A 27,144-nucleotide genomic window follows, 5' to 3' on the forward strand; every position below is an offset into this window, starting at 1 on the left:
ACACATGGGCAGCTCCTGTGTGGAGGCAAGATGAGAAGGCAGAGGCGGACAGGAGCTGATTGAAGGTAAATGAGAAAAACAGGTGGAGAGAGGGAGTATGCTGTCACATTGTAGGGAGAGCACCTAGGGTCACATAACAATATTTATATAAGTTTTTGTATGAGAAACTGACATGAATTGTAAACTTTCACTTTAAGCACAATAAAAAACAAAAACTCTAAAAAATATAGTCAATGCTTGTAGATTTTAAAATCACAATTAAAGATATGGGAAATATCGCCACCCCCCTCCCAAAAAAAAAAAAAAGAATATGAAGGTTTTGAATGAGGTTGGTCCCATGAAGCTGAAGAATAAACGAATTGAAAGCAGAAGTAATAGTTGGATCAAAGGTAAGGAAGTGAGAAAAAGGAGAGAATTACTAGGGAACTGTCACTAATTTCTGTTAGCTAGACTGGAAGAGAATATCTGAAAATAAGCTCGGAAATATGGTGGTACCATTTTGCTCATTAGCCTTAATCTGAACCCAGTGGGGCTTATTGAAGGATTTTTAAGCAGTGAACAGATATGAAAAAAATGTAAGATGAACTTAAACATGAGATTTAAGGCAGTTTCTAGGGTAATGAGGTTATTAAATAATAAGGAGATATGTAATAAGTCCCATAAGCAGGCAGCAATGATAAGAACAAATAGAAGGAAACAGATGCAAGAGATAGTGAGTAGAGTGAGTAGTTGCTATTAATGTTCACTGTGAAAAGATTGGGTCTAGAATAAGGGAAGAGGATGAAACAGAGCAACATTGCAACACTGCCATTTTAAGCATACTTAAGTTTGAAGAAAACATTAGCATTATTGAAATAGACAATATTTTCTCTCCCTGTATGTTAAACATAAATGCATGTGATAATAATTCTTTGAATTTTAATTCCTACATTTTAACTAACATAATGTTTCAAGCTACCAACCCAGTTCTCTTATGTTTGGCATCATCGAAACAAATGAACATTTTTTTTCTGACTTTTTAAAGCCCTTGATAACAGTTTAAGAGAATAATACTCTTTTTATCCAACAAGATTTTTAATAGAATTATAATGTTTCTTTTTACTTAGAAACCCAAATGGGACCCAGAGCAATGGCACAAGATGGCCAGTCTTCAAAAGCACTGAACAAAAATATTTAACCTTGAATACTGAGTCATCAAGAATATACACTAAACTACGAGCTCAACAATGCCGATTCTGGACACTATTTTTTCCAAAGGTCTTGGAAATGACAGGTGTGTGTTTTCTTATTGTTTGATTAATTAATTGATGATGGGCCATGTAAAATAGGGGAAAGGTAAACAATCTAAGGCATGGTGATGGTGTTAATTAGTATATGTATCTGTAAGTTTACAGTTACTTGTTTCCAATGAGGACATTATTTTTAGCAACTTTTTAAAATGACTTTAGATATATTTTGAGGACCTACAATATGGACAGCACTTAGCAGTTAAATGAAAACTAAAATATAAATTTTCTTCTGGAGGTGAGTAAAATCTAATAGAGAAACTCATACACAGCCACCGTCGGTCTGTTAATGCAGATTTGTGTGTTGCTATGATGGTGAAGCATTTTTATGATGGTGAAGGGGTTTCAAGGGAGCTTCCAGACTAAGATGGATTAGAAAGAATGGCTTGGTGATCTATTTTCGAAAATCTGCCAGTGAAAACCCTATGGATCACAATGTTCTGGTCCCCAGCAGATAATGGGGTTGGGGCAGGACTAGGTACCAATTAGTTCCATTATACATGGATCGCCCCGAGTTGGGGCCAACTCAACAGCAGCTAACAACAACAACCTGCTACTCAGCCAAACTTTGTGGAATTAATTAATGGATAAATGAAAAATATAAATAAACATAATTTATGGAACATAAAGCCAAGTACTCAAAAAGTTTGATAAAAGTAGAAACCTTGATTTTTAGGAGGAAAATACTTCTACATTTACATGTATTAAAAAATCCAGATATTTCTAAATATTCTGAACTTTGAAATACTTATCTAAAAACACTTATTTACATTACATAATATATTAAGCAGACAGTAATTTAGTCAACTAATCCCTCAGGAAGTGATTGCTTAGAAATGTGTATGGAAGTACTGGAAATTTGGTTTAGATTATCAGATTATTTCAAAATCCGTAAGACAATATTTTCATCTACCTGAGTTAATGAAACATATATAATCTTACTTTGATCTTTTCTGAGAAAATTGGCATAAGTATCCAAATCATTGCCTGATTCTAAAATGCTCAGCAATTTATAACCCATCTGGCTCCTCAAGCCTATTTTCTAATTTTATTTTTCCCCAAATAAAAGTAATCAATTTTCAAGCATCAGACACATGGCTGACCAATTCCTTTAGACATTTGTTCATTATAACACTCTGTAATTTTCAGGCTATTTATTAGATATTACAAATAATGGATGCTTTTAGTTTTTTATTGAGAGAGGTTGTGGGTTAGTTTCAGGCAAATGTGGGCATTCAGAGCGGTATTTAATTGTTTAATATGCCTTTTAATTATCAGACATTACTCACCAAAATTATAATTATGTACTCCATCTAGTTGAGAAAGATTTCTGGTATACCAGTGCTCTGTATTAGCAAATGTTCTGTGACATAAGATGGGCTTCTGCCTCCTTGGCATAGCAACAGTGCTGCCCTTGTGTCCTCCGAGTGTGAATAACAATGAAGTAACACACTGAATCTGCCAAGAGCCCTGAAGAGATATCATTTAACATACCACAGATCACACATCCTTAATCTTTATTTAAAATATTTTAAAATAATAGGGTCGTAATCTGAGGAAAAATAAGCAAGAAGGGAGACAATTTTAAATGACCAATTTATAAGCCAAACTAAGTCATTTTGGTTCATGCACGTGTGATCTATTGCAATTTATTTATCATAAAAATGAAGTTTGAATAATGGAAATATTTGAAGAATTATTTCAAAAAGCTCTTATCTCTGGATACTCAACTGCCATAAAACAGGTTAATTAAACAAGCCCCTAGGTTTTTGGCCAGTTGTTCCTTTTTTTATGGTGCTGAGCAGCTTCCTAATTTGAATAATACTTCTTGTTGTTAGGTGCTGTCAATTTCTGACTCATAGATAGAGACCCCATGAGACAGAGTAGAACTGTCCCGTAGGGTTTTCTAAGCTGTAATCTTTATGGGAGCAAACAGCTAGGTCTTTTTTCTGCAGAGTGATTAGGTGGGTTTGAACTGCCAACCCTTCTATTAGCAGCTGATTTAGCTCTGTGGAAATACCACACCATAAACCCATTGCCATCGAGTCGATTTTGACTCACAGTGACCCTATAGTTCAGGGTAGAACTGCCCCATAGAGTTTCCAAGCCACACCATACTATGGTTTAATATCATGCTCTGGAGTAGATCCAATGTGTCTTAAAAACATAATCTTTATATGTTAGCACTAGTTTTTCCAAGTAGTTCCACCTCGAATTTTATTATATTAAATATATTTCATAAATTATAAAGGAGATGCATGATATGATTGTTGTAACATTAATAATGTTGTAAAATTAGTAATCCACTAATAATTTTTTAAGGAAGCTTTCAAAGAAAGGGAAATTTCAAAGAATACCTTCTACCTGGCTTTCTAAAAAGGTGAAATGTTTACCTCACTCCATATAGAATTCCAATAAACTTTGCAAGTACCACTTCAGCAGTGTTTTACATTTGAGCAATGAATATTCTCAAAATGACACTTAAAGCTTGTGTAAACACACAGATTCTAGCACTTAACTTTCAGGCTATACTTTGGCACATGACTATGCCGTTATTGCATTCACCTGCAAAAAATAAGTCTACAAATATTTGTTTCAAATATTATCAAATACAGATTTTTACTAGGAGTGTAACTACTGTTGTAGGGGGAAAAAATCACATAGTAAAGCAAAAAGAAAGTTTTATTTGGAATATATTCAAAAAGGCAAAAATGGGAAGTGGAGAAGCATGCTGCCACAGCCATGTTTGCCCAAGTCCAAGGAAATATTACTTATAGACAGTAATGGGAAAATAGACAAGCATACTGCCACAGCCGTGTCTGCCCGAGTCCATGGAAATATTAAAGAATGACCTATATATATTAACTTACCAAATAGGCAAAACCATTGAAAGCTTCACCTTTTCACAGATTGGTAGAAACTGGTCCTACATTTTGAACTGTCTTTCTTAACAATCATTGGTACAGGTTTCAGTAAGGATAGCAACACAGTTTTCATTGGTCCAATAAATTTTCTATTCACTAAATGCTAATAGAAAAAAATAAGAGTGGAAAGTCTTTTGTGTTCTATTTGAACAGTTTATGTGAAATGTTCCCTAAAAGATGTTTTCCAAGATAATCCTAACTGTTGTCTTTATATCTCAGGGCCCAGTTGATGTGTCTTTGTGAGTCCAGCTTCTGCTGGGTCACATTCTCAACTCTCAAGTTCAGGGAATAATGATACTAACACTATTTTCTAAATCACTTCACAATACCTCATAATCATTTGAAAAAAAGCAAGAAAAGGAAGGGTAGAAATGAACCATTCAATATTAGCAAGATATCAATATTTATTTTTTCCACAAAAAATAGGAGCATAAGTTTTTTAGACAAGCAAACAAAAAATTCTTAACTTTCAAGTCATTCCAATAAGAAAAAAAAAAAAAAAAGATCCAGCAATTCCTTCTCTGGCTTTGGAATAAATCATGGAGTTTGTTGGTTGCCAAAACCAAAAAAGACAAAATACACATTTAATAGCTGAGCTACCCCTTGGATCGGTCATTTTAGAGAATCACCTGCTGTATTTGTTAATCAGTTAGCAAGACTGGTAACCAAAGTTGAGAAAGTGGAAAGGCAGTTGGGAGAAAAAAAAATATCCAACTGGTTTTGCTGTCTTACTATGTCTGAATTCTCCATTCTTAGTTAAAAAAACCAGCAAACACAAGGCTTTGGTTAACTTCATAAATCATATTGAATATTGTTCATTTTAAAAGAGTCTAGTACTTGAAGTCTTCACAGATCATAGCCTAAGTTTATAGTAGTTCACTCTACCATGCCTCCCCACCCTCAAATTATAGCAGGGCAATACAGAAAGAATTATGTATTCCCTGATAATTATAGTAACTGGTCAGCAAACAGGGAAATAAGTAAAAGAGACTGAAGAGATTTTTAATGAATAAGAAATATGGCGTTATGTATTAGAAAGCTCAATACAGTTCAATGTCAGCTTAATCTCTCCTTCTAACTTCGTATTCATTAAGAATTTTGGGTTAATTCACTTCTCTTGCTTTTTCTCCTACTCCTCAGTCTTGAAAAATTAGACTAAGATCTGGTGAAAAATTTCTCCCTCCTTTTTAAGTAGCAAAACAGAACAAAAAAAAATATTTTATTTTTATTACTCTTATTCAAAGAATGAAAACCTGCCTTTTTTTCAAAATAAGACAATAATGTAGGAAAAGCAAAGGTAACAAATGTCCCCAAGAAAGTTGTGTTAATACGTGTGCTATGAACTATTTATATTGATCCAGCTGTTCGTGGGTCTAATAAAGAACAAAGCTAGAAGTAAATACATGTAATTACAAAAAAATAAAAACATTGCCATCTAGTTGATTCCGATTCATAGCTACCTTATAAACAGGTAGAACTTTCCCATAGGGTTTCCAAGGCTGTGATCTTTACTGGAATGTGACTGCCATATCTTTCTCCTGCAGAGTGACTAGTAAGTTTGAACTGCCTTTCAGTTAGCAGCCAACCACTTAACCACTATGCCACCAGGACTTCTCAAAAAAATATTTGTAACAGGGGTAGTGAATGCATTTTTGGAGCACCTGATAATTGCATAGTGTTTGAGTTCATAATGGACACAAGGTCTCATATATTCTTCACAGTAAACCCTATTCACAGTTGACACACCTAAGTACTTAAGAAGTTAGGATTTTCTCTATGTCACTTACATAGTAAGTGATCAGGCTGGATTTTCAACCCTACACACCCCAAAGACTGCACCTATACTCTTTTTATGATTGCACACTGCAGTATTTTGTTAACTACGAAACAAATAGTTCTACATCTCCTCAGTGGTAAATCTATAACTGCTTAAGTTGTTATCAATTTTGGAGAGTGATGAAAGTGTCCTAAGTTTTTTTTGTTTGTTGATTTCTGGATTCTAGCTAGCTCCACGCCTTGTTGAGTGTTTCTAATGCAGATTACACCAAACAAGATGTGGAGCTAGCTAGAATTGGAAAACAAAAATAAATAAATAACTTATGACACTTTCATCACTCTCCAAATAACTTATGACAGTGGTTATAGACTTACCATCTAAGAGTTGTAGATCAATTTGCTTTGTAGTTTTCTGAATACTGCCGTGTGTAAGAAAGAAAAGAGCATTGCCATAGTATTTAGTGTGGTTTTAGTGTTTTCTAACGCAAATAACCACCACTTCTCTGTCAGTTTGTCCTGCTCTGGTGGCTTGCGTGTTGCTGTGATGCTGTAAGCTATACCATCAGTATTTCAAATACCAGCAGGGTCACCAATGGTGGACAGTTTTCATCCAAGCTTCAAGACTAAGAAAAATTAGAAAGAAGGATCCTGCAATCTACTTCTAAAAAACATTGGCCAGTGAAAACCTTATGAATAGTAGCAGAACATTGTCTGATACACTGTCAGAAGATGAGCCCCTCACGTTGGAAGGCACTCTAAATATGACTGGGCAAGAGCTGTCTCCTCAAAGTAGAGTCAACCTTAATAACACAGATGGAATAAAGCTCTTGGGACCTTCGTTTGCTGATGTAGCACAGCTGAAAAATGAGAAGAAACAGGTGCAAACATCCACTAATAATTGGAAAGTGAGATGTACAAAGTATGAGTCTATGGAAATTGGAAATTGTCAAAAATGAAATGGAACACACAAAGATCGATATCCTAGGCATTAGTGAGATGGACTGCTATTGGCCATTTTGAATCAGAAAAATGTATGGTCTAGTACACTGAGAAAGACAAACCGAAAAGGAATGGTGTAGCATTCATTGTTCAAAAAAATTTCACTGTCTGTCCTGAAGTACAATGCTATCAGTGATAGTATAATATCCATAAACCTACAAGGAAGATCAGTTAATATCACTATTAATCAAATTTATATACCAACCACTAAGGCCAAAGATGAATGAGTTGAAGATTTTTACCAACTTCTGCAGTCTGAAATTGATCAAACACACAATCAAGATGTTTTGATAATGACTGATAATTGAGCTTTGAAAGTTGGAAGCAAAGAAGGATAAAACCAAAAAAACAAAAAACAAAAAAATCCTTGATAGGGTTTCCAAGGAGTGGCTGGTGGATTCAAACTGCTGACCTGTTGGTTAGCAGCTGAGCTCTTAACCACTGAACCACCAGGGCTCTAGAATAAGGAGTATTTGGAAAATATGGCCTTGGTGATAGACATGATGCCAGAAATCCATGATAGAATTTTGCAAGAACAAAGACCTATTCATTGTAAAATACCTTTTTACAACATCATAAATGCTAACTGCACACAAGGACCTTGCTAGATAGAGTACACAGGAATCAAATCAACTACATCTGTGGAAAGAGATGATGGAGAAACTCAATTTAATCAGTCAGAACAAGGCCAGGGACTGACTATGGAACAACCATCAACTGCTCATATGCAAGGTCAAGTTGAAGAAAAATAAAACAAGTCCATGAGATTCAAAGTACAACCTTGAGTATGTTTTTGTTGTTAGGTGCCTTCAAGTTGTTTCCAAATCATAGAGACCCTACGTACAACAGAACGAAACACATGCCTGTTCCTGTGCCATCCTCACAATCATGTTACGCTTGAACCGGTTGTTGCAGCTACTATGTCAATCCATCTCATTAAGGGTCTTCCTCTTTTTCACTGACCCTCTACTTTATCAAGCACAATGTCCTTCTCCAGGGACTGGTCCCTCCTGACAACATGTCCAAATAATGTGAGACAAAGTCTTGCCATCCTTGTTTCTAAGGAACATCCTGGCCATACTACTTCCAAGGCAGATCTATTTGTTTGTCCTTCTGGCAGTCCATAATATATTCAACATTCTTCACCAACACTATAATTCACAGGCATCAGTTTTTCTTGGTATTCCATATTCGTTGTCCAACTTTCACATGCATATGAGGCGATGAAAAACACCATGTTTTGAGGCATGCCCAGCTTAGTCCTTAAAGTGCTTTTTAACACTTTAGAGAGGTCTTTTGTAGCAGATTTTCCCAGTGCAGTAGACTGATTTCTTGACTGCTACTTCCACAGGTGTTGATTGTGTGGATTCAAGTAAAATGAAATACTTCACAAATTCGATCTTTTCTCCATTTATCATGGTGTTGCTTATTGGTCCAATTGTGAGGATTTTTGTTTTCTTTATGTTGAGGTGCAATCCATACTGAAGGCTATAGCCTCTGATCTTCATCAGTAAGTGCTTCACGTCCTCTTCATTTTTCATAAGCAAATTTGTGTCATCAGCATAATGAAGGTTGTTATTGAGTCTTCCTCCAATCCTTCATATAGTCCAGCTTCTCAGATTATTTGCTCAGCATACAGACTAAGTATGGTGAAAGGATACAACCCTGATTCACACCTTTCTTGACTTTAAACTACACAGTGTCCCCTTGTTTTGTCCCAACAAATGCCTCTTGGTCTATGTACAGGTTCCTCATGAGCACAATTAAGTGTTATGGAATTCCCATTCTTCACAATGTTATCCATAATTTGTTATGATCCACACAGTTGAATGCCTTTGGATAGTCAATAAAACACAGGTAAACATCCTTCTGGAATTCTCTGCTTTCAGCCATGATCCATCTGACATCAGCAATAATATCCCTCGTTCCATGTTCTCTTCTGAATCAGGCTTGAATTTCTGGCAGTCCCTGTTGATGTGCTGCTGAAACAGCTTTTGAATGATCCTCAGCAAAATATTACTTGTGTGTTGATATTAATAATAGTTTGGTAATTTCCACATCCTGTTGGATTACATTTCTTTGGAATGGGTACAAATATGTATCTGTTCCAATCAGTTGGCCCTATAGCTATTTAGCTATCTTCTAAATTTCTAGGCATAGACCAGTGAGCAGTTCTAGCGCTGCATGTATTTGTTGAAACATCTCAATTGGTATTCCATCAATTCCTGGAGGCTTGTTTTTCACCAATGCTTTTAGTGCAGCTTGGACCTCTTCCTTCTGTACCATCGGTTTTTGACCGTATGCTAGTTGATGTAATGGTTGAACGTCAGCCAATCGTTTTTGGTAGGGATTCTGCATATTCCTTCCATCTTCTTTTGACACTTTGCCTTTTAATATTTTCCCTGTAGAATCCTTCAATATTGCAACTCGAGGCTTGAATTTGTCTTCAGTTCTTTCAGCTTGAGAAACACCAAGCATGTTCTCACTTTTGGGTTTTCAATCTCCAGGTCTTTGCACATTACAATACTTTACTTGGTCTTCTCGAGTCGACTTTTGAAATCTTCTGTTCAGCTCTGTTACTTCATCATTTCTTCCTTTCACTTTAGCTACTCTACATTCAAGAGCAAGTTTCAGAGTCTCTTCTGACATCCATTTTGGTCTTGTCTTTCTGTTCTGTCTTTTTAATGACCTCTTGCTTTCTTCATGTGTGAAGTCCTTGATGTCATTCCACAACTCATCTGGTCTTCAGTAATTAGTGTTCAAAGCATCAAATCTATGTTTGAGATGGTCTCTAAATTACAGTGGTACATACTCAAGGTCGTTCTTTGTCTCTTAATCACAGAGCCACTAGGGCTCCTAATTGCGTACAAAATCCTAAATATCTTCTTACCACTGCCCCTGCCACCCATCCCCCCTTGATCTCTTTTTTTTACTATTCTTCCTCTTGCTTACGTGTTTCCACCCACTCTAACCTCTGCTGTTCTTAGAATTCACCATGCATACTGCTGCCTGGGGAAGTTTGCCCCTCTTGTTCCTTCCTGTATCCTACCGTAATCCCAATACCTGTTTAGAATTTCTCAGTCACCACTCACCAGGGTCATTTATGCCTGCTAAACTCACTATATCATCCCTGCCTCTTACAGCTTTATACTTCTTTTTCACAGTGAATCATCAAATATAGAAAATTTTAGTTTCTTCTTTTTTATCTCCCCAACATCTGTACACACAATCTACGTTGCCCTCTGTTTTACAGCAAGGAAAAGACTTTGTGCCCTTTGAAATAATTTTAAAGTAGTTAAAACCACACATATTACCAAGTTAGTTAAAAATAAAATTTTATTTTATTGTTCTTATACATAGCATAATAAAAAGAATAATAAAAACAAATCAAAAAGTCTTAAGTCAGTATAAGTTTTAATTGATTTATATTTATAACCTATATAACCTCTTATTAGGTTTATGTGCCATTAGTATGACTTACAGATTTATACTGAAAATTGTTAGCCTGAATATATAGAACTAGCCTTTTCCCTCATGAGCCCTGGTTGCACGGTTGTTAAGTGCGCAACTGCTAACAGAAATGTTGGTGGATTGAATCCACCAGCTGCTCTGCCAGAAAAAGTTGTGGCCAGACTGCTTCCATAAAGATTACAGCCTCGGAAACCCTACAGGGCAGTTCTAGTTTCTCTAACAGGGTTGCTATGAATTGGGATGGGCTAGACAGCACACAACAATGACCTATTCCCAATAAATACTCAGATGACAATACATGTGAAGTTAAATTTATTTATCAGTTTCTATCATACATTTTTTTTTTTATCATACATATTTATGTTTTCTGTGTACGGCATGTGACTTATATGGTATTTGACAGTGTCCCATTAGGCAATTTTTTTTAAGAAAACTGAAAATATATTACTTACTTATTACACATAATAAAAATTTTTAATGCAAGCATTTCAGTCATGCATACCTAGCCATTAATTATTTATAGAATTTTTTAAAATAGCTTCTTCTCTTTTAGAGTTTAAAATTTACTTGTAATCGAGCATGAGATTAATATATAGCTTAAACTACCCATGAGTATAAGTAATGCTGGTATAGCCTGCCTTCCAAATTATAACAAAAATATTGGTTCAATCCAATGTAAGTATTGTTGTGGTATTGTTTTGTTTTTTGGGGGAAAGCTGCTTTTGAAAATGGCATTTTTTGTTTTTTAATTCTTATCGTGCTGTAAGTGAAAGTTTACAAATCAAGTCAGTCTCTCACACAAAAAGTTATATATATCCTGCTACATAGTCCCAATTGCTCTCCCCCTAATGAGGCAGCCCGCTGCCTCCCTCCACGCTTTCCTACTATTATTGTGGAGCTGTCTATCTCACTTTTCAATGCTGATAGAGTTTGTTTTATGTATCTTGCAGCCCTGTCATTGGGTGCATAAGTATTTAATATGGCATATTGTCCCTTTAATCATTATATAGTGTCCTTCCTTATCCTTTGTGATGGATTTAACTTTAAAGTCTATTTCGTCAGAAATTAATATTGTCACTCCTACTCTTTTTTGATTGTTGTTTGATTGATATATTTTTCCATCCTTCGAGTTTTAATTTGTTTGTGTCTCTAGGTCTAAGGTGTGTCTCTTGTAGGCAGCGTATACACGGATCGTGTTTTTTAATCCATTCTGCCACTTTCTGTCTCTTTTTTGGTGCATTTAATCCATTCAGATTCAGCGTAATCATGGATCGGTATGAATTTAGTACTGTCATTTTGATATCTTTTTTCGTGTTGTTAACAGTTTCTTTTTCCCCACTTAACTTTATGTGCTGAGTAGATTATATATTGTTCTTTCTTCATATTTGTTGTTGATTTTGTTTCTGCTGAGTCTCTATGTTTTTCTTGTATTTTATTTTGATGAGTAGGATATTTGTCTCCTTTGTGGTTCTCTTATTATTTACCCCTATTTTTCTAAATGTAAGCCTGACTTTTATTTCTTTGTATCACCTTGTCTTCCTCTCCACATGGAAGATCTATGACTACATTTCTTAGTCCCTCTTTACCATCTTAATGTTTCTTTCTTTTGCATTATAACATCATTGTTTCCCTGTTTTGAGAGTTTTTTTTATCTTGATTTATTTTTGTGATTTCCCTGTCTGGATTGACTTCTGGTTGCTCTGCCCAGTGTTCTAATCTTGGGCTGATACCTGATATTATTGATTTTCTAAGCAAAGAACTCCCTTTAGTATTTCTTGGTTTGGTTTTTACGAATTCCCTAAACTTCTGTTTATCTGGAAATATCCAAATTTCACCTTCATACTTGAGAGACAGTTTTGCTGAATATAACATTCTTGGTTGGCAATTTTTTTCCTTTAATTTTTTATATAAGTCATCCCATTGCCTTCTCTGCATGGTTTCTGCCAAGTAGTCTGAGCTTATTCTTATCAACTTTCCTTTGTAGGTCACTTTTCATTTATCCCTAGCTGCTCTTAAAATTCTCTCTATCTTTGATTTTAGGAAGTGTGATTATAATGTGTCTTGGTGACTTTCTTTTAAAATCTACCTTATGTGGAGTTCAATGAGTATCTCGGATAGATATCTTCCCATCTTTCACAATATCAGGGAAGTTTTCTGCCAACAAATCTTCAACAATTTTCTCTGTATTTTCTGTTATCGCTCCCTGTTCTGGTACTCCAGTCACTCATAGGTTATTTCTCTTGATAGAGTCCCACATGATTCTTAGGTTTCTTCATTTTTTTTTTAATTCTTTTATCTGATTTTTCTTCATACATATTAGTGCGAAGTGCTTTATCTTCAAGTTCAGAAATTCTGCCTTCCATTTGCTCAATTCTGCTTGTCTGACTTTCTATTCAGTTGTCTTCTTCTGTAATTTTATTGTTAGTCTTCTGAATATCTGATTGCTGTCTGTTTATGGATTTTTCAAGTGTATTAAATTTTTCATTATGTTCCTGAATAATCTTTTTTATTTCTCCAATTGCTTTATCTGTGTGTTCCTTGGCTTGTTCTGTGTATTGCGTTATTTCCTTCCTGACGTCTTGAAGGGTTCTGTATATTAATCTTTTATATTCTCCCTCTGTTAATTCTAGGAATGCACTTTCATCTAGAAGGTCGCTTGATTCTTTGTTTTGAGAGCTTGTTTACGCGATCATGGTCTGTTACTTTATGTGACTTGATATTGACTGTTCTCTCTGAGCCATCTTTAAGTTATTGTATTAGTTTATTTTATGTTTGCTTACTGTGTCCTAGCTTCTTGCTTTGTTTTGTTTTGATATGCCCAAATGGGTTGTTTGAGTGAGCTAGCTTGATTATTTTCACCTTTGGAGCTCTGACTTCCTGTCCCCAGATGGCTAGAGCTGTTATCAGGTATATCAGTCTAGGAGTCCATTCGCTTTTCTTGTATGAATTCAGCTCAAGTGTCCAGGTAGCTGATCATCAAGTGTGTGGTACAGGCTCTGTCCTACAGTCTTAGAGGGAAAGGGGTGATTGGTGTAGGTACCAGTTTCTGGTTGCAGCAGGGGGTCACTCTCTGAACAAGGCAGGGGGCTGAGAATTGTCCCCCACATGTCTCTGAGGAAAGCGTGTCCTTGTTCCCTAGAGCATACAGGTGGGTGTGTTCTAAAGACAGACCATGGCCACCCAATGTTTTTGGTTGTAAGGACTAGGAGGTACCAGTTATCCGTGGGCCACTGTCATGGGTGGCTGGGTGACCTGAATGGAGCCAGCAGTCCTTAGGCCCCTGATGTGGGTAGATGAGGACTCTGTTTGATAGGCAAAGCAATGTCAAACATCAAACACCCACCTCTCCACCACACAGTTTAAATGTTTGGAGTCTGCCAACAAGGGCCTATTCTCCTGAAATAGGCCCACACAGGTCCATGCAGAAGGGAAAGGTACTCAAAGTCCATGGACCTTTTATGCCTGGACAGGAGCTGCTTCTGGCCTGAGCTCCCCTGGTTAGTGGAGCTGGCAAATTAACTTTTCCCCCAGTTGCAAATTTATTCCTTCTCCAAAGCCAGGAGGATGGCTCTAGGTGCTCAACAGGGCCTATCTCAGGCCCAGGGATACCACCCACTGAAGCCAGCTTGGGAACAGGGGGTGAGGGGAGCACAGTAAAATATATGCAAGTACTTAGCTTTTGCCGAGAGCACCATTCTTCTCTGGTTCCAGAGGTATGAGTAGGCTGTGTGGCTGGCTGCTTCTCCCTGTGGAAACTGTGCCCAAACACTAGTACTAACTCACTGCATCTGCTTCCGGGAATGGTGCCTGAGGGCTCCCCACAATTCAGGTCTGGTAACTCCTCTCTTCTTCTAAACTGTCTCTTCCTCCTCCTGCCCCTCAATTCATTTTCTAAGTTTGCCTTTGATGTTCAGGGCTCCTAGCTTGTCATAAATATACTCTCTTCACTTGTTTTTTCTGGTCTTTGTTGTAAGAGGGCTCTCTGGAAGTGTCTGTCTATTCCACCATCTTGGCTCAGCCTCTCAAAATGGCATTTTTAAAGATATTAACCAAAACAAAAATTGCATAATATTTATGAATATATTACGATACACAAAATTACTTGGAAATTTTAAAAAATTACTTAGAAATAATTTTTTTTTTTTATCTTCAGTTGCCTATCAAAATGTAAAAAAAATGGAAAGAAGAATACAATACCTAAACAACTAGATGTTTTTGTTTTATTTTGAGGGAATTATTTAACAGTTAATTAGTTTCTTTACACCATGTTTCATCTAGTAGGAAGCCCTGGTGGCACCGTTGTTAAGAGCTCAGCTGCTAACCAAGCAGTTCAATAGGAATAAGAATATCATATGGCATCAACATAATATTTCTTAGTTTTGAGGTAATGCCATTCATCCGAACAGCTACTTTTGTGTGCTGGTTTATTTGTACTAGGAATATGTTTTCTTTACATCTATTTAATTATTCTTTTGAATATTGGTCTAAAGAGTACTTTTCTTTTTCAACATGAAAGTATTTAGCATTCACTTTTGCCTTTGAATGCAAATTTGGCAGCATTCCATATGTCTGTATATCTATTATTCAGATTTTATCTTCATATGCACATTTGCCTTTTTCTTGCATACAAAGATTTGCTTTGGAGAGATCTGTTTGTATGTCTATTTATACATAACCAAAAAAAAAAAAAAAAAACCAAACCCAGTGCCATCGAGTCGATTCCGACTCCTAGGGACCCTATAGGACAGAGTAGAACTGCCCCATAGAGTTTCCAAGACATAGATGTTATAAATATACACACACTTCCCTAGTTATTAGAGGACTTTTTAGGTTATGTGTTTATTTGATCATTTACTATTTTGACATAAATTTTCGTTTTACAGAAATAGATTATATAGTTTCTCATTTTACAGATCAAATTTAATGTTTTGTTTGTTTTTTAGAGAAAGGTGTTTAATATGATAGTACTTTTTGAAACATATTTTTCTTTTGAATAAAGAATAAATTACCTGTTTTTCTCTAAGGTTAAGTATATATTTTTAAATCAATCAGATCCTTACTTGTTATATTATTAAGGTACTTAAGAAATAACAGAAATGGATTAAATTCTCCAGCAATTAGCATATTTATTTTAATATATCTTTATATTTTGAATACATTTTTGTTACTTTTTTACCTCCTATGTTGCAATGTTCTTAAGAACAAGATTCATGAGAATTTTAAGTTTTATCAACATTGAAGGTGATTTATCTTATTTACATGATTATTTACTTTTTTGACCATGTGTTTTGCCATGCCTGCTTTTCGTAATTCAACCCTTATTTTTCTTCTGTATTTATGTGTGCTATGTATTTGCCCTTGTCCTTTTACTTTTAACTTTATTGTGTTACTTTTTTAAAAGATATTATTTAAAATGCTTTATAATAGTACATTGAACTTAAAGAAAATTAATAAATACTGTGTGTTCCGTTGTTAATAATATGAATGAAAACAACACACTTTTTCCTTACATATTGTCATGAATTGAATTTTGTCCCACCAAATATGTGCCAACTTGGTTAGGCCAGGATTCCCAGTACTAAGTGATTGTCCACTATTTTGTCATCTGATGATATTTTCCTGTGTGTTCTAAATCCTATCACTGTGATGTTAATGAGGTGGATTATTAGCAAGATTAGATTGTGCCTTAAGCCAATCGCCTTTGAGATATAAAAGAGAGAAGCCAGTAGAGAGATGGGAGGACCTCATAGCACCAAGAAAGCAGTGCTAGGAACAGAGTGCATCCTTTGGACTTGAGGTTCCTATGTGGAAAAGCTCCCAGACCAAGGGAAGATTGATGACAAGACCTTCCTCCAGAGCTGTCAGAGAGAGAAAGACATCCCTGGAGCTGATACTCTAAATTTGGACGGGTAGCTTACTAGACTGTGAGAGAATAAATTTTTCTTTGTTAAAGCCATCTACTTGTGATATTTCTGTTATAGCAGCACTAGATAGCTGAGACACATATTATTATACAATATGGACATCATATAGAATGAATAAAGAGGACTTTAATACTGTTTACATAAGAACTTTGGAAGATCAATGAACTGATTCAAGTTTTTTTCTCATAAAATTAATTAAATCATAATGTATTGTGTTAAATGTTCCATTATGTTTACAGCTCAGAACACAAAATATTGGAACTGGAAGAAGAAACATAAAGAATAGAAAATAAATGGAAAAAAATATTCTGCAAGTTATACTTTTTTCTAAAATAAATTTAAAGAGGGCATTAGAAGTCAAACTATTTGAGGAAAACAAGAGTCCAATATTTGATGGGCCTGTTCAACATTTGAACATTTTAATTTAATACCAACCCTCTACATTCTTTCTCTCTTTGTTTACATGTTTCCTCTTGTTCGGATTTTTGTTCTCCTTTTCTAGTACATTCAGTTAAAATACTGCCTTTTGGTTAAGATTACAAGTTAGGAACTTACCATATTGATTAGGCAGTATGAAACTGGTCTAAGACACAATTATGTTTTAATTAATCAACTATAGAGTGAAGACATTGCTTATTTTAATGGTGTTTCTTCCCTCAAGTTTTAAATAAATTAAAATTTACTTATCAAGTTTATTCCTCTAAATATGTAGTTTGTGACATGCCAGCTCACTTAAGTCACATGGTTTCATCATTAATATGATATGTTAATAATGGAAAACATTGAAATGTGACCACAGATTTGTCCTCTCACCAATAAACAAGCCAATATGAGAGAAGAAGTAAAGAAGAAACAGAGGAGGAAAAGAAAGGGAAGAGAAAAACTTCTACTCCTGGTTTTGATTTATTTCATGACAATCAAAAAATTTTATGCATTCACTTCCTCTGGATTCTGTTAGATAATAATTGTTTTGTATTTTATTGTCTCTGTCAATGACCAGCACTTTTGAAGGAACAAGTACTCAGGTTAAAGTATTTGAATGTACTAAATTTTATAGACTTTTGATTAGGATACCTGAAGAAACAAAGTTATATCTATTTCAATCAATGGACTTGGTATCATTCCACAGACAAGGAAAGGAAATCAGATCTGGGAACTTTTCTCTAAATATCAAGTTATGGTCCAAATGCTAAATTATTAGTCATTTATTTGTTATAACAGAAACTTTGTTCTTTCTGAGCTTTACAGCCCTTACTTTGTATAATATTTAAAACAGAAATCAAATATCATACAAGTAAGCTTAAAGTGGATCATTTGGTATATTTAACGTCTTTCTTCCACATCTATACTTTCTCACCATTTAGAATTGTTCTATTATTCACACACAAAAAAATATGGTCATTGGCCTTCTAAAAATCATTTTTGCATAAAAGTGGAACATTTTTCAATAAATTCACAAATATTTATCTAATGTCCACACAGTATGAACATTTTATATCTAAGTATATCCTAAGTGCAGGTAAGATTTTAATGGCTGTACAAGTGTTGTAAATGTTTTTTTTTTTTGCATATAAACTTTAAATTAATCAGAATTATCTTCTCCAAATTAATATCTTACAAAGTTACTATTAATTTCAAAGCTACCTAACTGAAAAGTGTATGTTAAAAAAAAAAAAGTCACTGCCTACTTTCAGGACAGTTGAAATCACTTGAAATTTTATTTCTCATTTAACAACTACAATTTAACATCCTGAAAGTTCAAAAAGAAAAAGAAGCTCAAATGTAAAAATTCTTGTAGTCTTAAATAATGTCAACTGTCCTATATCCTTATCATATCTATTTATATTGGGCACATAAATATATGCTTTAAAAAGTTTGCAATTTAAGAGCTTCTATTGTTCAAAAACTTTATACCTTAATATACTTAATAAATCAGGATTGCAAACTTCTTATAGTACATAGACCTTTTTTTTGGTTCATTACCTCAAATTATTCCTGAATAAACATTCCTATCACCTGACACACCTGGGTACTTTGCCAATTCTTTGAAAGCAGAGACAGCCTTATCTTTTGTCTTGCAAAGTAATAACAATGACTAGATATTGTTGCATATTAAAATATATTGGAATGAGTGAAAAATCTATAGAGAATGTAATTTGCAAAGTTATCCTTAAGCATTAATATTCATATATAAGCATTTTGATCAAAATAAACAATCCATATAAATATCTATACAAATGAGATGCATTGAATGAGTTTTTTATGCATAAGGCAGTCAAGAGAAGAAAGTAATGTCTGTATATCACCTTGGAAATTAAAACTAATATAATAAAATGTGCTATAATGTAATTTAACATAATGTAACATATAAACCCATTTTTGAATTTTATACTTTTACGCATTTTATTATATACTTTTATATATATTTTTGTATATATTAGATACATTTTTATAAGGTATATAGCTTTTTTATTAAAGTTTTTCAGATAAATAAAGAAGCTGATAATAATGAAGAATAAAAAACTGTTGTGCAGTATATTTGGAAAAAATGGCATCTGTAATCAAAATTACTTTTCAATTAATGTTAATAGAGATTAAAACTTAGATTAATACAACTTATTCCATGTTTTACAGGAAATATTGATGAAGCAGAACGAGAGTGGAAAGCTGGATTTCATCGCTGGAATGATTACATGATGGACTGGAAAAATCAATTTAACGATTACACTAGCAAGAAAGAAAGCTGTGCAGGTCTTTAATTAATAGACTTACCGTTTATAGAATGTTCATTTTCCTATAGATCAAAGCAAAAATATCAGTAGCTCTCTTACATACCTAGTAAGAAAGCTATTATATAGCTGAAACAAAAATGCCAGGAGGGTGATATTGATTCCTCATATCTTTCACTTAGTATTTTACCTAGCATTTCAAAACCCAAATGGCTAGAACATGTTTAATTAAATTTCACATGTAAAGTTTGACAATTATATGCATTTTAAAATGATTTGCTCCTTCAAACTCTCTTTCCAGAACGATTTTGAGCTATTCTTTTTCCTAGTATCTTATCTCTGTTCTAAGTCACACCTGTATTTTATTACCACTCATAGTATGTAACTTTTTTTTTAATGGATTAGACCTTGAAACACTGGATACCCTGATTTACAATGCCATTTCCTCTAATTTATTTATGAATAATGTCAATATGAGATATTAAAGAAGAAACACAGAAAGCAATTGACATCCCTTGCTTTTTATAAGGGGAGAAGTAAATCTTAAAATAAGAGGCTCAGTCAATTGGAAAAACCTTATGATAGAAACAAAATGTTGTTACCAAGAGACAAATTATAAAAGAATATAATTATTTCTATTGTGAATTTTTAAAAATCTGTATGCTTGGAGTCCTCACACTACAGTCCTCTTTCTTTCAACTCTTACTCTTGTCCAATCTCACCACACCCCTACTCTCCCAAAACATGTATGCATGTGAATTGCCCTTCCTGTGACTCAGAACCAAAAAAAAAGTGCATGAGCAGACATCTGAAACAGGGTTCCGTTTTGGTTTGAATCTCTGCTAAAAATTTGCATTTCTAACAATTTCCCAAGCTGTGCTAATACTGCTGGTTCAGGACCACATCTGAGAACCACTAGTACAGCAGTGGTTCTCAAAATTTATTATACATAAGAATCACCTGGGGATCTTGTTAAACTGTAGATTCTGATTCAGTACATCTGGGATGGAAATGCAAATTCTCCGCAGGGGTTTGAATGGAAATGAACCAGTTTTGAAGCCCTGATCTGAAGTCAGAAATTGTATACCAGGTGAGATGAGAGAACTCTTGTTTGGGCCCAAAATATTAGGATTTTAATAGAAAAAGAAGGAGATAAATAGTTATACTTTCTGCAGACAAAAGATTATTTGGTTGTGTGGTTAAAATTACATAACTGCATTTTTAACTTGCCTGGCAAGAAAGCACATAAGCCAAACCTAACCTATTGCCATCAACTCAATTCAAACTCATAATGACCCTATAGGACAGAGTGGAACTGCCCCAAAGGGTTTTCAAGGCTATAATCTTTACAGAAGCAGACTGCCACATCTTTCTCCTGTGGAGCCACTGTTGGGTTTGAAGTGCCAACCTTCTGGTTAGCAGCCGTGTGTTTAACCACTGCTCCACCACCACAGCTGAGAATAAATTCACTGATGAGTTCACTAAAAAGAAATGGTCGGGGGAGTTTAAATGTTAAAAAAGAGGATTACATGGGAGTTATGCTAATTAAGCATTGAAAACTCAGGCTAGGACAAAATGACTCCTTTGGTCTGTACACTGATGGTTACAACAGGTTCCATTGTCCATGAGACTGAATTGTCTACAGTTAAATGCAGTATGGGTCTGCAAACCCAGGATCACTAAACATTTGTGGTATTTTATCAGCTTCAGCTAGTTACAGACAGTTGTGATAAAAGCCAAGCCAGTTTTTGTATCACTTGAGTGCTGCTGTAAATGGACATTTTTGCTTTATAGTCTCTCCCTCATCTTGAGATGAAGAATCTACCACACAAATGATATTCTACACCACCATCTTTGATTTAGGTGCCATTCTTCCAGGAACCCATTATGTTTCTGAATAACTTGAGTCACATTTTGATATAGAATCATCTAATGTGTGAGCCAACAGGAATGTGCCTGCACAACATTGAAGACCCTTGAAAAATACACTTGTTGAGAACACCTGTGCACTGACTCATATGACAAGCCCCAGCTGTAGGGTAATGCTATTCAGCTATATGCATCCCCTTCTAATGGAATCAGCTTTTCTCTTCCCCCGAGGAATGCTGGGGATGAATTTGGGATGGATTCAGGCTGAGGTACCATGCTAGGAGCGGCATGACTAAGCCAGCAGCCACTGCCAAGGAATGCCTTAGCAACAGGAAGGAAAACATCTGGGCCTAGACCTGAAGTCCCTGGGAACATTGATTGCCCAAGATGGTGGGAGAAAAACAATGAGACTTGAGTAAGTAAGCTTCCCAAACAAAATACATGTCATGATCGCTGGTTCCGGAGTCTTTCTTCAGTCTCTTGGATATGCAGCTGACCTTGGGCTCAGGTGCTGCTGGGCTGTTAATCAACAATTGGCGAGTTAGCCTGGAGCCTGAGGAAACCTCCGTGAGTGCCAGGCATATGGCGGGGAGAGGGACCTTGACGGGAGGAACCTCGGGATGGCCCCTGTCCTCCATGTGGGTGGGGGCGATCGTGGCTATCTTGGATAGCTGGAGCCCACCGCGTGAGTACGGTGATGCCCTGAAAACGCCTAAGGGCATTGAAGATACGCTGTATCAGCTGGAGGCCCCAAAGAGAAAGCCAGATTGCCATGCTAAGGCGGCTAGTGTGAGTGGCTTCTACTGGCAGCATTGAGAGGGGCATCCGATGGGAGTCAGCCACTAGGGCCCTAATTCGGCAGCTGGAGGCAGAGCTGGAACTGGAGGAGCGTGCAGCATATTCCTCCTCCACTGAAACATTAGTGTCCCCTTTGCGGAAGCGAGAGGCATCTTCAAGGGAAATCCCGGGGTGGCCAGCGACCTCAATGGGGGGAGGTCTGGCCTGTGTGCTTTTCTGTGGAAGAAATACCAGGTTTGTCAGTGAAGGCCGGCTAGCTGAATCGGTACAGCAAGGGACGGGAGCTAGTCGGAGGGGCTAAACAGTTCCCTGGTGCTGAGAACACCTGGTAACACCCACTGCAAAGAAAGAGTTAAAAACAGCACGGAAAAAAGAAAATAAAAAGGAGGAAAAAGTCCTTCAGGATAGCTTGTGTTGAGCAATCTTGAAGAGACCTCAGAATTCTGTCATAGCTGCCCCGGCCAAGATAAGTGAATAACAACATAGCTGCAGCTGCAATGGTAAGGGGAAAACCAAGAGGGCCCACCTCCAGGTTACCAGGCAACTGGGTTGGACCCATGCTTGCGCTTGGTGTGGTGGAGGCCTGGTCCCACAAATGAGTGAGGGCTCTGCCAACTTTTCCCAGATCTTCTTTCAGAAATAATTAAGAATGATTATTTCTTCATTGAGGATTAAACCTAATTTTTCTCTCACCAGCAAGGAGCAAAGGCCTCTTGTTACAATCAAAGTCCAATGAGGTATACTTTGGGTCTGAGGTCATTATCATTGAGACACTTGCCCCAGACTATGGATAGGTCCCTTGGGGCCCCTATAAATCCTTATTGTGTGTACTGATGATGTTGTTGCATTAATGCACACCTTTGTAAACTTTTGCCTCCAAGTCCTGATGGGAATTGCTGCAGTTAGGGCTGTTTTTAGAGGGGCACAAGGAAACTGTGACATGGGCTATAGCTAATAGCCTGGCCATTCACTCTAGCCACTGACAACCCTCGGACTGACATATAATGCAAGCCCCTACAGAAATGAGACATCTGGGAAAAAAAAATAACAAAATCATTTCTGCTCCTGAAAATCTTTTGTTACTTGTGTGGATAGTCATCAGAAATGCCCCCATGCTGACAGTGGAAAACAGCCAACTAGCCGACCGGTCTAACCAGTTGACTGCAGAGGCTGAAGCAGTGTCTGCTCCAGAGTAAAGAGATGTGCAATCCACCACCTCCGGGATGTAAGAGAGGACCGTCCATGGAGATCCCATCATCCTTAAGTGGGCCTACACGCATGGACTGCCACTGTCCAGAAAATGCTGGATAGCACAGGACAGCTGACACACCTACGAGACCCTGGCCAAGGCTAAATCCTGTGCAGGGACAGATTCCCGAGCCAACAGGCCAGGGTGTTGTCAGCAGGTAAATCATATCGGGACTGGATCTTGAATGAACTCTTCACACTCTTTATCACCCCAAGACATAGGGGCAATTGAGCACTTCAGTGGACAGGTTTAAATGGATGATGGGAGGGGACAAGACAATCCCAGCCTGGACCATGCATCTCAGACAAGTAGTTTGGGGTCTCAATGCAGCAGTTCCTTGCAAGGGCATTTCTTATTTGTGCCATATGTTTGGTCAAACTGCCTATTCTATAAAATGTGTTTCTTTTGTGTAGAATTGTTCCTCACAAAAGATCTGGGTTCCACAAAGACACTGACCAGAGCCCATGAGAGGAGGACAAGCCTACGGCTCCCCCTGACATGGGGTGGGAGTCTCCCTCACCCCTTGATTAGGGGTGTGGCCAAGGTGTACCGCAGGTACAAGAAGCCCTCCGCTGGATGACAGGGGACTGGAGGCCACACACTGAAATGATCATACGCTGGACCCCCACTAACAAGCAACGTGGTTTGGCTTTGGTGGACGCCAGAGCAGAATGCACCCTGCTGTATGATAACCCAGATAGGTTTAAAGGGCCACTAACAGCTATTAATGGGTATGGGGTTGGAGCCATCAGGGCATGCCAAATCAAACTAGTCTGCAGATTGGATGAGTACCCTCAAAGGCCTACCAAGTATACATAGCACCGATACTGGAATACATTCTGGGCAGAGATATCTTGGAGCTGGAGCTGTAGACTTCCGGTGAGTTCCACCTGCAAGTGAGAGCCATAAAAACTGTAGTACAAGATAATGTTAAATGGTTCCCTGTGCAGTTGCACTTGCCAGCTCAGGTCATGGCCCATAAGAAGTACCACCTCCCTGGCAGCACCAAGAAATCACTGAGGCCGTACAGGAGCTACACCCAGTGGGGATTCTGAGACCGGCCAAGAGCCCCTTCAATAGTCCTGTCTGGCCAATGCACAAGCTGGATGGCTCTTGGAGAATGATGGCAGACTACTGGGAATTGAATAAGGTGAACCTCCCCCCCTTGTTTGCAGCTGTCCCCAACATCGCACAGATGATGAGGCAAATAGGGGAGACATTGGGCACTTACAACTTTGTGCTCAACTTGGCTAATGCTTTCTTCAGCATCCCTCTACACTCAGACAGCCAGAACCAATTTGTCTTCAGTTGGGAGTTGAGGCAGTGGACTTTCACCATGCTCCCACAAGGGCGCCTGCATAGCCCCACCATATGCCACGGCATGGTTGCCACTGACCTCAAGCGGTGGATTCCTCCTGCTGAGGTGGCCGTATTCCACTATATTGATGATGTCATGCTGACCTCTGACTAGCTTGCTTCTTTGCAGACTGCAGCTGGTGAGGTAGTCACATACCTTCAGTAGAAGGGATGGGCAGTGAAAGGCAGAAAAATGCAGGGACCTGGTTTGTGGTCAAGTACTTGGGTGTTATCTGGTTGGATAAGATGCAAGTGATGCCTGAAGTGGTGATGGATAAGATTCAAGCCTACCTCCACCCAGAAACTGCAAAGAAAATACAGGCTTTAGGAGTGTTAATTCAAGGTCAGCTGTGCAAATTGGACATAGCCTGTATAAGTGGGGCCTGTGGCAATGGCAAAGTAACAAGAGAGTGACACTGGGATTTTGGTCCCAGTTGTGGCAAGGAGCAAAAGAGAGGTACAGCATGTTGGAGAAACAGTCATGCACAGTGTATAATGCCCTACTGCAAATGGAAGCAAAAGCCAAGTTCCCCTTCACTGGGGGTGTCAGAATGGGACTAATACCACTCGTCCCCTCAGGGTGATGAGTTGGACCCCTGACAACAGTGTGCTAGAACCATGCAAGTTGTTGCCAATTGTTGGTTAGGGAAGCAAAAGCAAAGCCTAGGGGCAGGGGCATACCCAACACGCAAGGGGTGGCTTTAGACATGTGGCTTGCATGGGTGGCTATAACTGCCCTACCACTGGGTGGAGCGCTGCACCTGAGGGCGGCTGTACATAGCTGCTAATATTATACTGCCCTCCCCAGTGTTCCCAGCAATTGGCAAACTGTAACATCCCGGCACAGATACCAGCGCACATCATGGTGGTTTTGCCCCTTGTTCCTGTTCTCACCCCAGGCCACCACTATAGATGTAGAGTGGCTGGTAGAGGTGATGGCCAGACACACCACAGCTGCACTTAACTACACCACAGGGAGACTCAACAAATACGGAAGGTTGTCCTCCAGAGTAGGATGGCTTTTGACGTGCTGACCACCACCCAGGGTGGCACCCGTGCCATGATAAAAACTGAATGTTGCATGTATAGCCCTGATGCCTCTAAAAATGTGTCTTTGGCTCTGCAGGACTTGCAGCAACATATCACTTCTATCAAACATGACACCGCTGACCTGTCTCCAACTGGCCGCAATCCCTCTGGTCTGCCTGGTGGACCGGCTTCTGGGTGATATTGGGACTCTTATTACTATGTCTTTTTCTGTGATACTGGCTATACTGAGTATGTGGTCTGGTTTTGCAATACTCCTCTGCATACCAAGTCTAAGGGCTATCATGGAAGAGGAAGCGGTAAGATTGTAAGGACATTAGGAGGGTATGCAGGGGTGGAGTTCAGGGTAATGCTATTCAGCTATATGCATCCCCTCCTAATGGAATCAGCTATGCTCTTCCCCGAAGCATGCTGGGAATGAATTCAGGATGGACTCAGGCTAAGGTAAAACTCTGGGAGTGGTATGACTGGGCCAGCATCCAACACTGAGGAACGCCTTAGCAACAGGAAGGAAAACATCCGGGCCTCTACGTGAAGTCTCTGGGTACACTGACTGCCCAAGGACATGGGAGAAAAACAATGAGCCTTCGTCCCCAGCTGGAATGGTATATAAGCTTGTGTCCCTTGCTAGGTGGTTGTGGAGTGCTAAACTGGTCCAGCTGCTGCCCTGGGCCATGGTCCTGTAAGTAAGCTTCCTAAATAAACTATGTCATGATCGCTGGTTCCGGAGTCTTTCTTCAGTCTCTTGGATACACGGGGCTGGCCTTGGTTTCGGGTGCCATTGGGTTGTTACCCAACACCAGCCATATGAAAAGATTCTAGGAATGACTTTTACCCACCTTGAATGACCAATTAGTTTATTCTTGAATTTTACCTAGAGATTGTTTGGCTTACCCTGAAACACTTGCCCAAATGCAACAAGATGTGTTAGCCAGCACATAAACCTTCCGTATATGATCTGTATATAAACTAAATTGATTCTACTGTGTCCAGCATCATTGCAGCAAGTTGGGTTAAATGTTTTTTGTTTTAACACCTTATAACAGAATCTATACAGTTTAATTTACTGTGATTATAATTTAAAGGGCAACTTAAATGTAGGACTCTAATTCAGGAACCCCAAGCCAAGGGAGAAACCGGTGAATGAAGTGATAGAGAATAGTAGCTCTGACTTCTTAGAGAGTTGCACTTCATTAGGCTCATAGATAAAAAAGAAGGCTATGTCATTTGAGATATTAGCAGGATAGAAGTATTAAAACCCAGGAATGACGTAAAACCCTTCATAAAGCACATAACATGAGCAATATTACCTCAACATAAATACACAAAGCCATGGGAGCATCACCTAATTTTGGTAAAATTTTTCAGTACGTTTCTCAACTATGTGAGTCAATTGTGTCTTGATCAGTGAAAGGATGCTTTCCTGATTAATTATTTAAGTCAATATGTGTTATTATTTCTTCGATGTTATACCATCAGTAAGACTTTATATAAGTAAGACTTTACGTAGCTTTACGGAAAAGTTATCATTTATGGTTAGGTATCCAGGGAGTATATAAGGATTAAGGTAAGAGAACTCATATATTAAAAATAATAATAACTTGTTTTTCATAAAAATTGGTTGCTGAATACTATTAGCATGAAGAGAATATTTTTTTAAAAGTAATGTTACTAATTTCTGGCCATTTGGAAACAGAAATTTAATTTCATGGATAA

General features: G+C 37.6%; 1 protein-coding gene across 3 annotated transcripts in view; it reads left to right on the forward strand.

The window, feature by feature from the left end:
* BCHE (butyrylcholinesterase) overlaps positions 1 to 25,995 on the forward strand; it is a 109,470-nt gene extending 83,475 nt beyond the window's left edge. Inside the window, exons 3-5 of one of the 3 annotated variants that reach the window (XM_049867312.1) lie at positions 1,107 to 1,273; positions 19,015 to 19,131; positions 25,508 to 25,995. In XM_049867312.1, coding sequence (XP_049723269.1) covers positions 1,107 to 1,273; positions 19,015 to 19,131; positions 25,508 to 25,542 — 319 coding nt within the window. In that variant the 3' untranslated portion in view covers positions 25,543 to 25,995. Of the gene's footprint in view, positions 1 to 1,106; positions 1,274 to 19,014; positions 19,328 to 25,507 lie in introns of those variants that run through there. The other 2 variants (XM_049867313.1, XR_007515060.1) reach the window with 2 other exon arrangements.
* Positions 25,996 to 27,144: the final 1,149 nt, after the last annotated feature.

This window comes from Elephas maximus, chromosome 23, assembly GCF_024166365.1.
Source record: "Elephas maximus indicus isolate mEleMax1 chromosome 23, mEleMax1 primary haplotype, whole genome shotgun sequence".
Taxonomy (NCBI): domain Eukaryota; kingdom Metazoa; phylum Chordata; class Mammalia; order Proboscidea; family Elephantidae; genus Elephas; species Elephas maximus.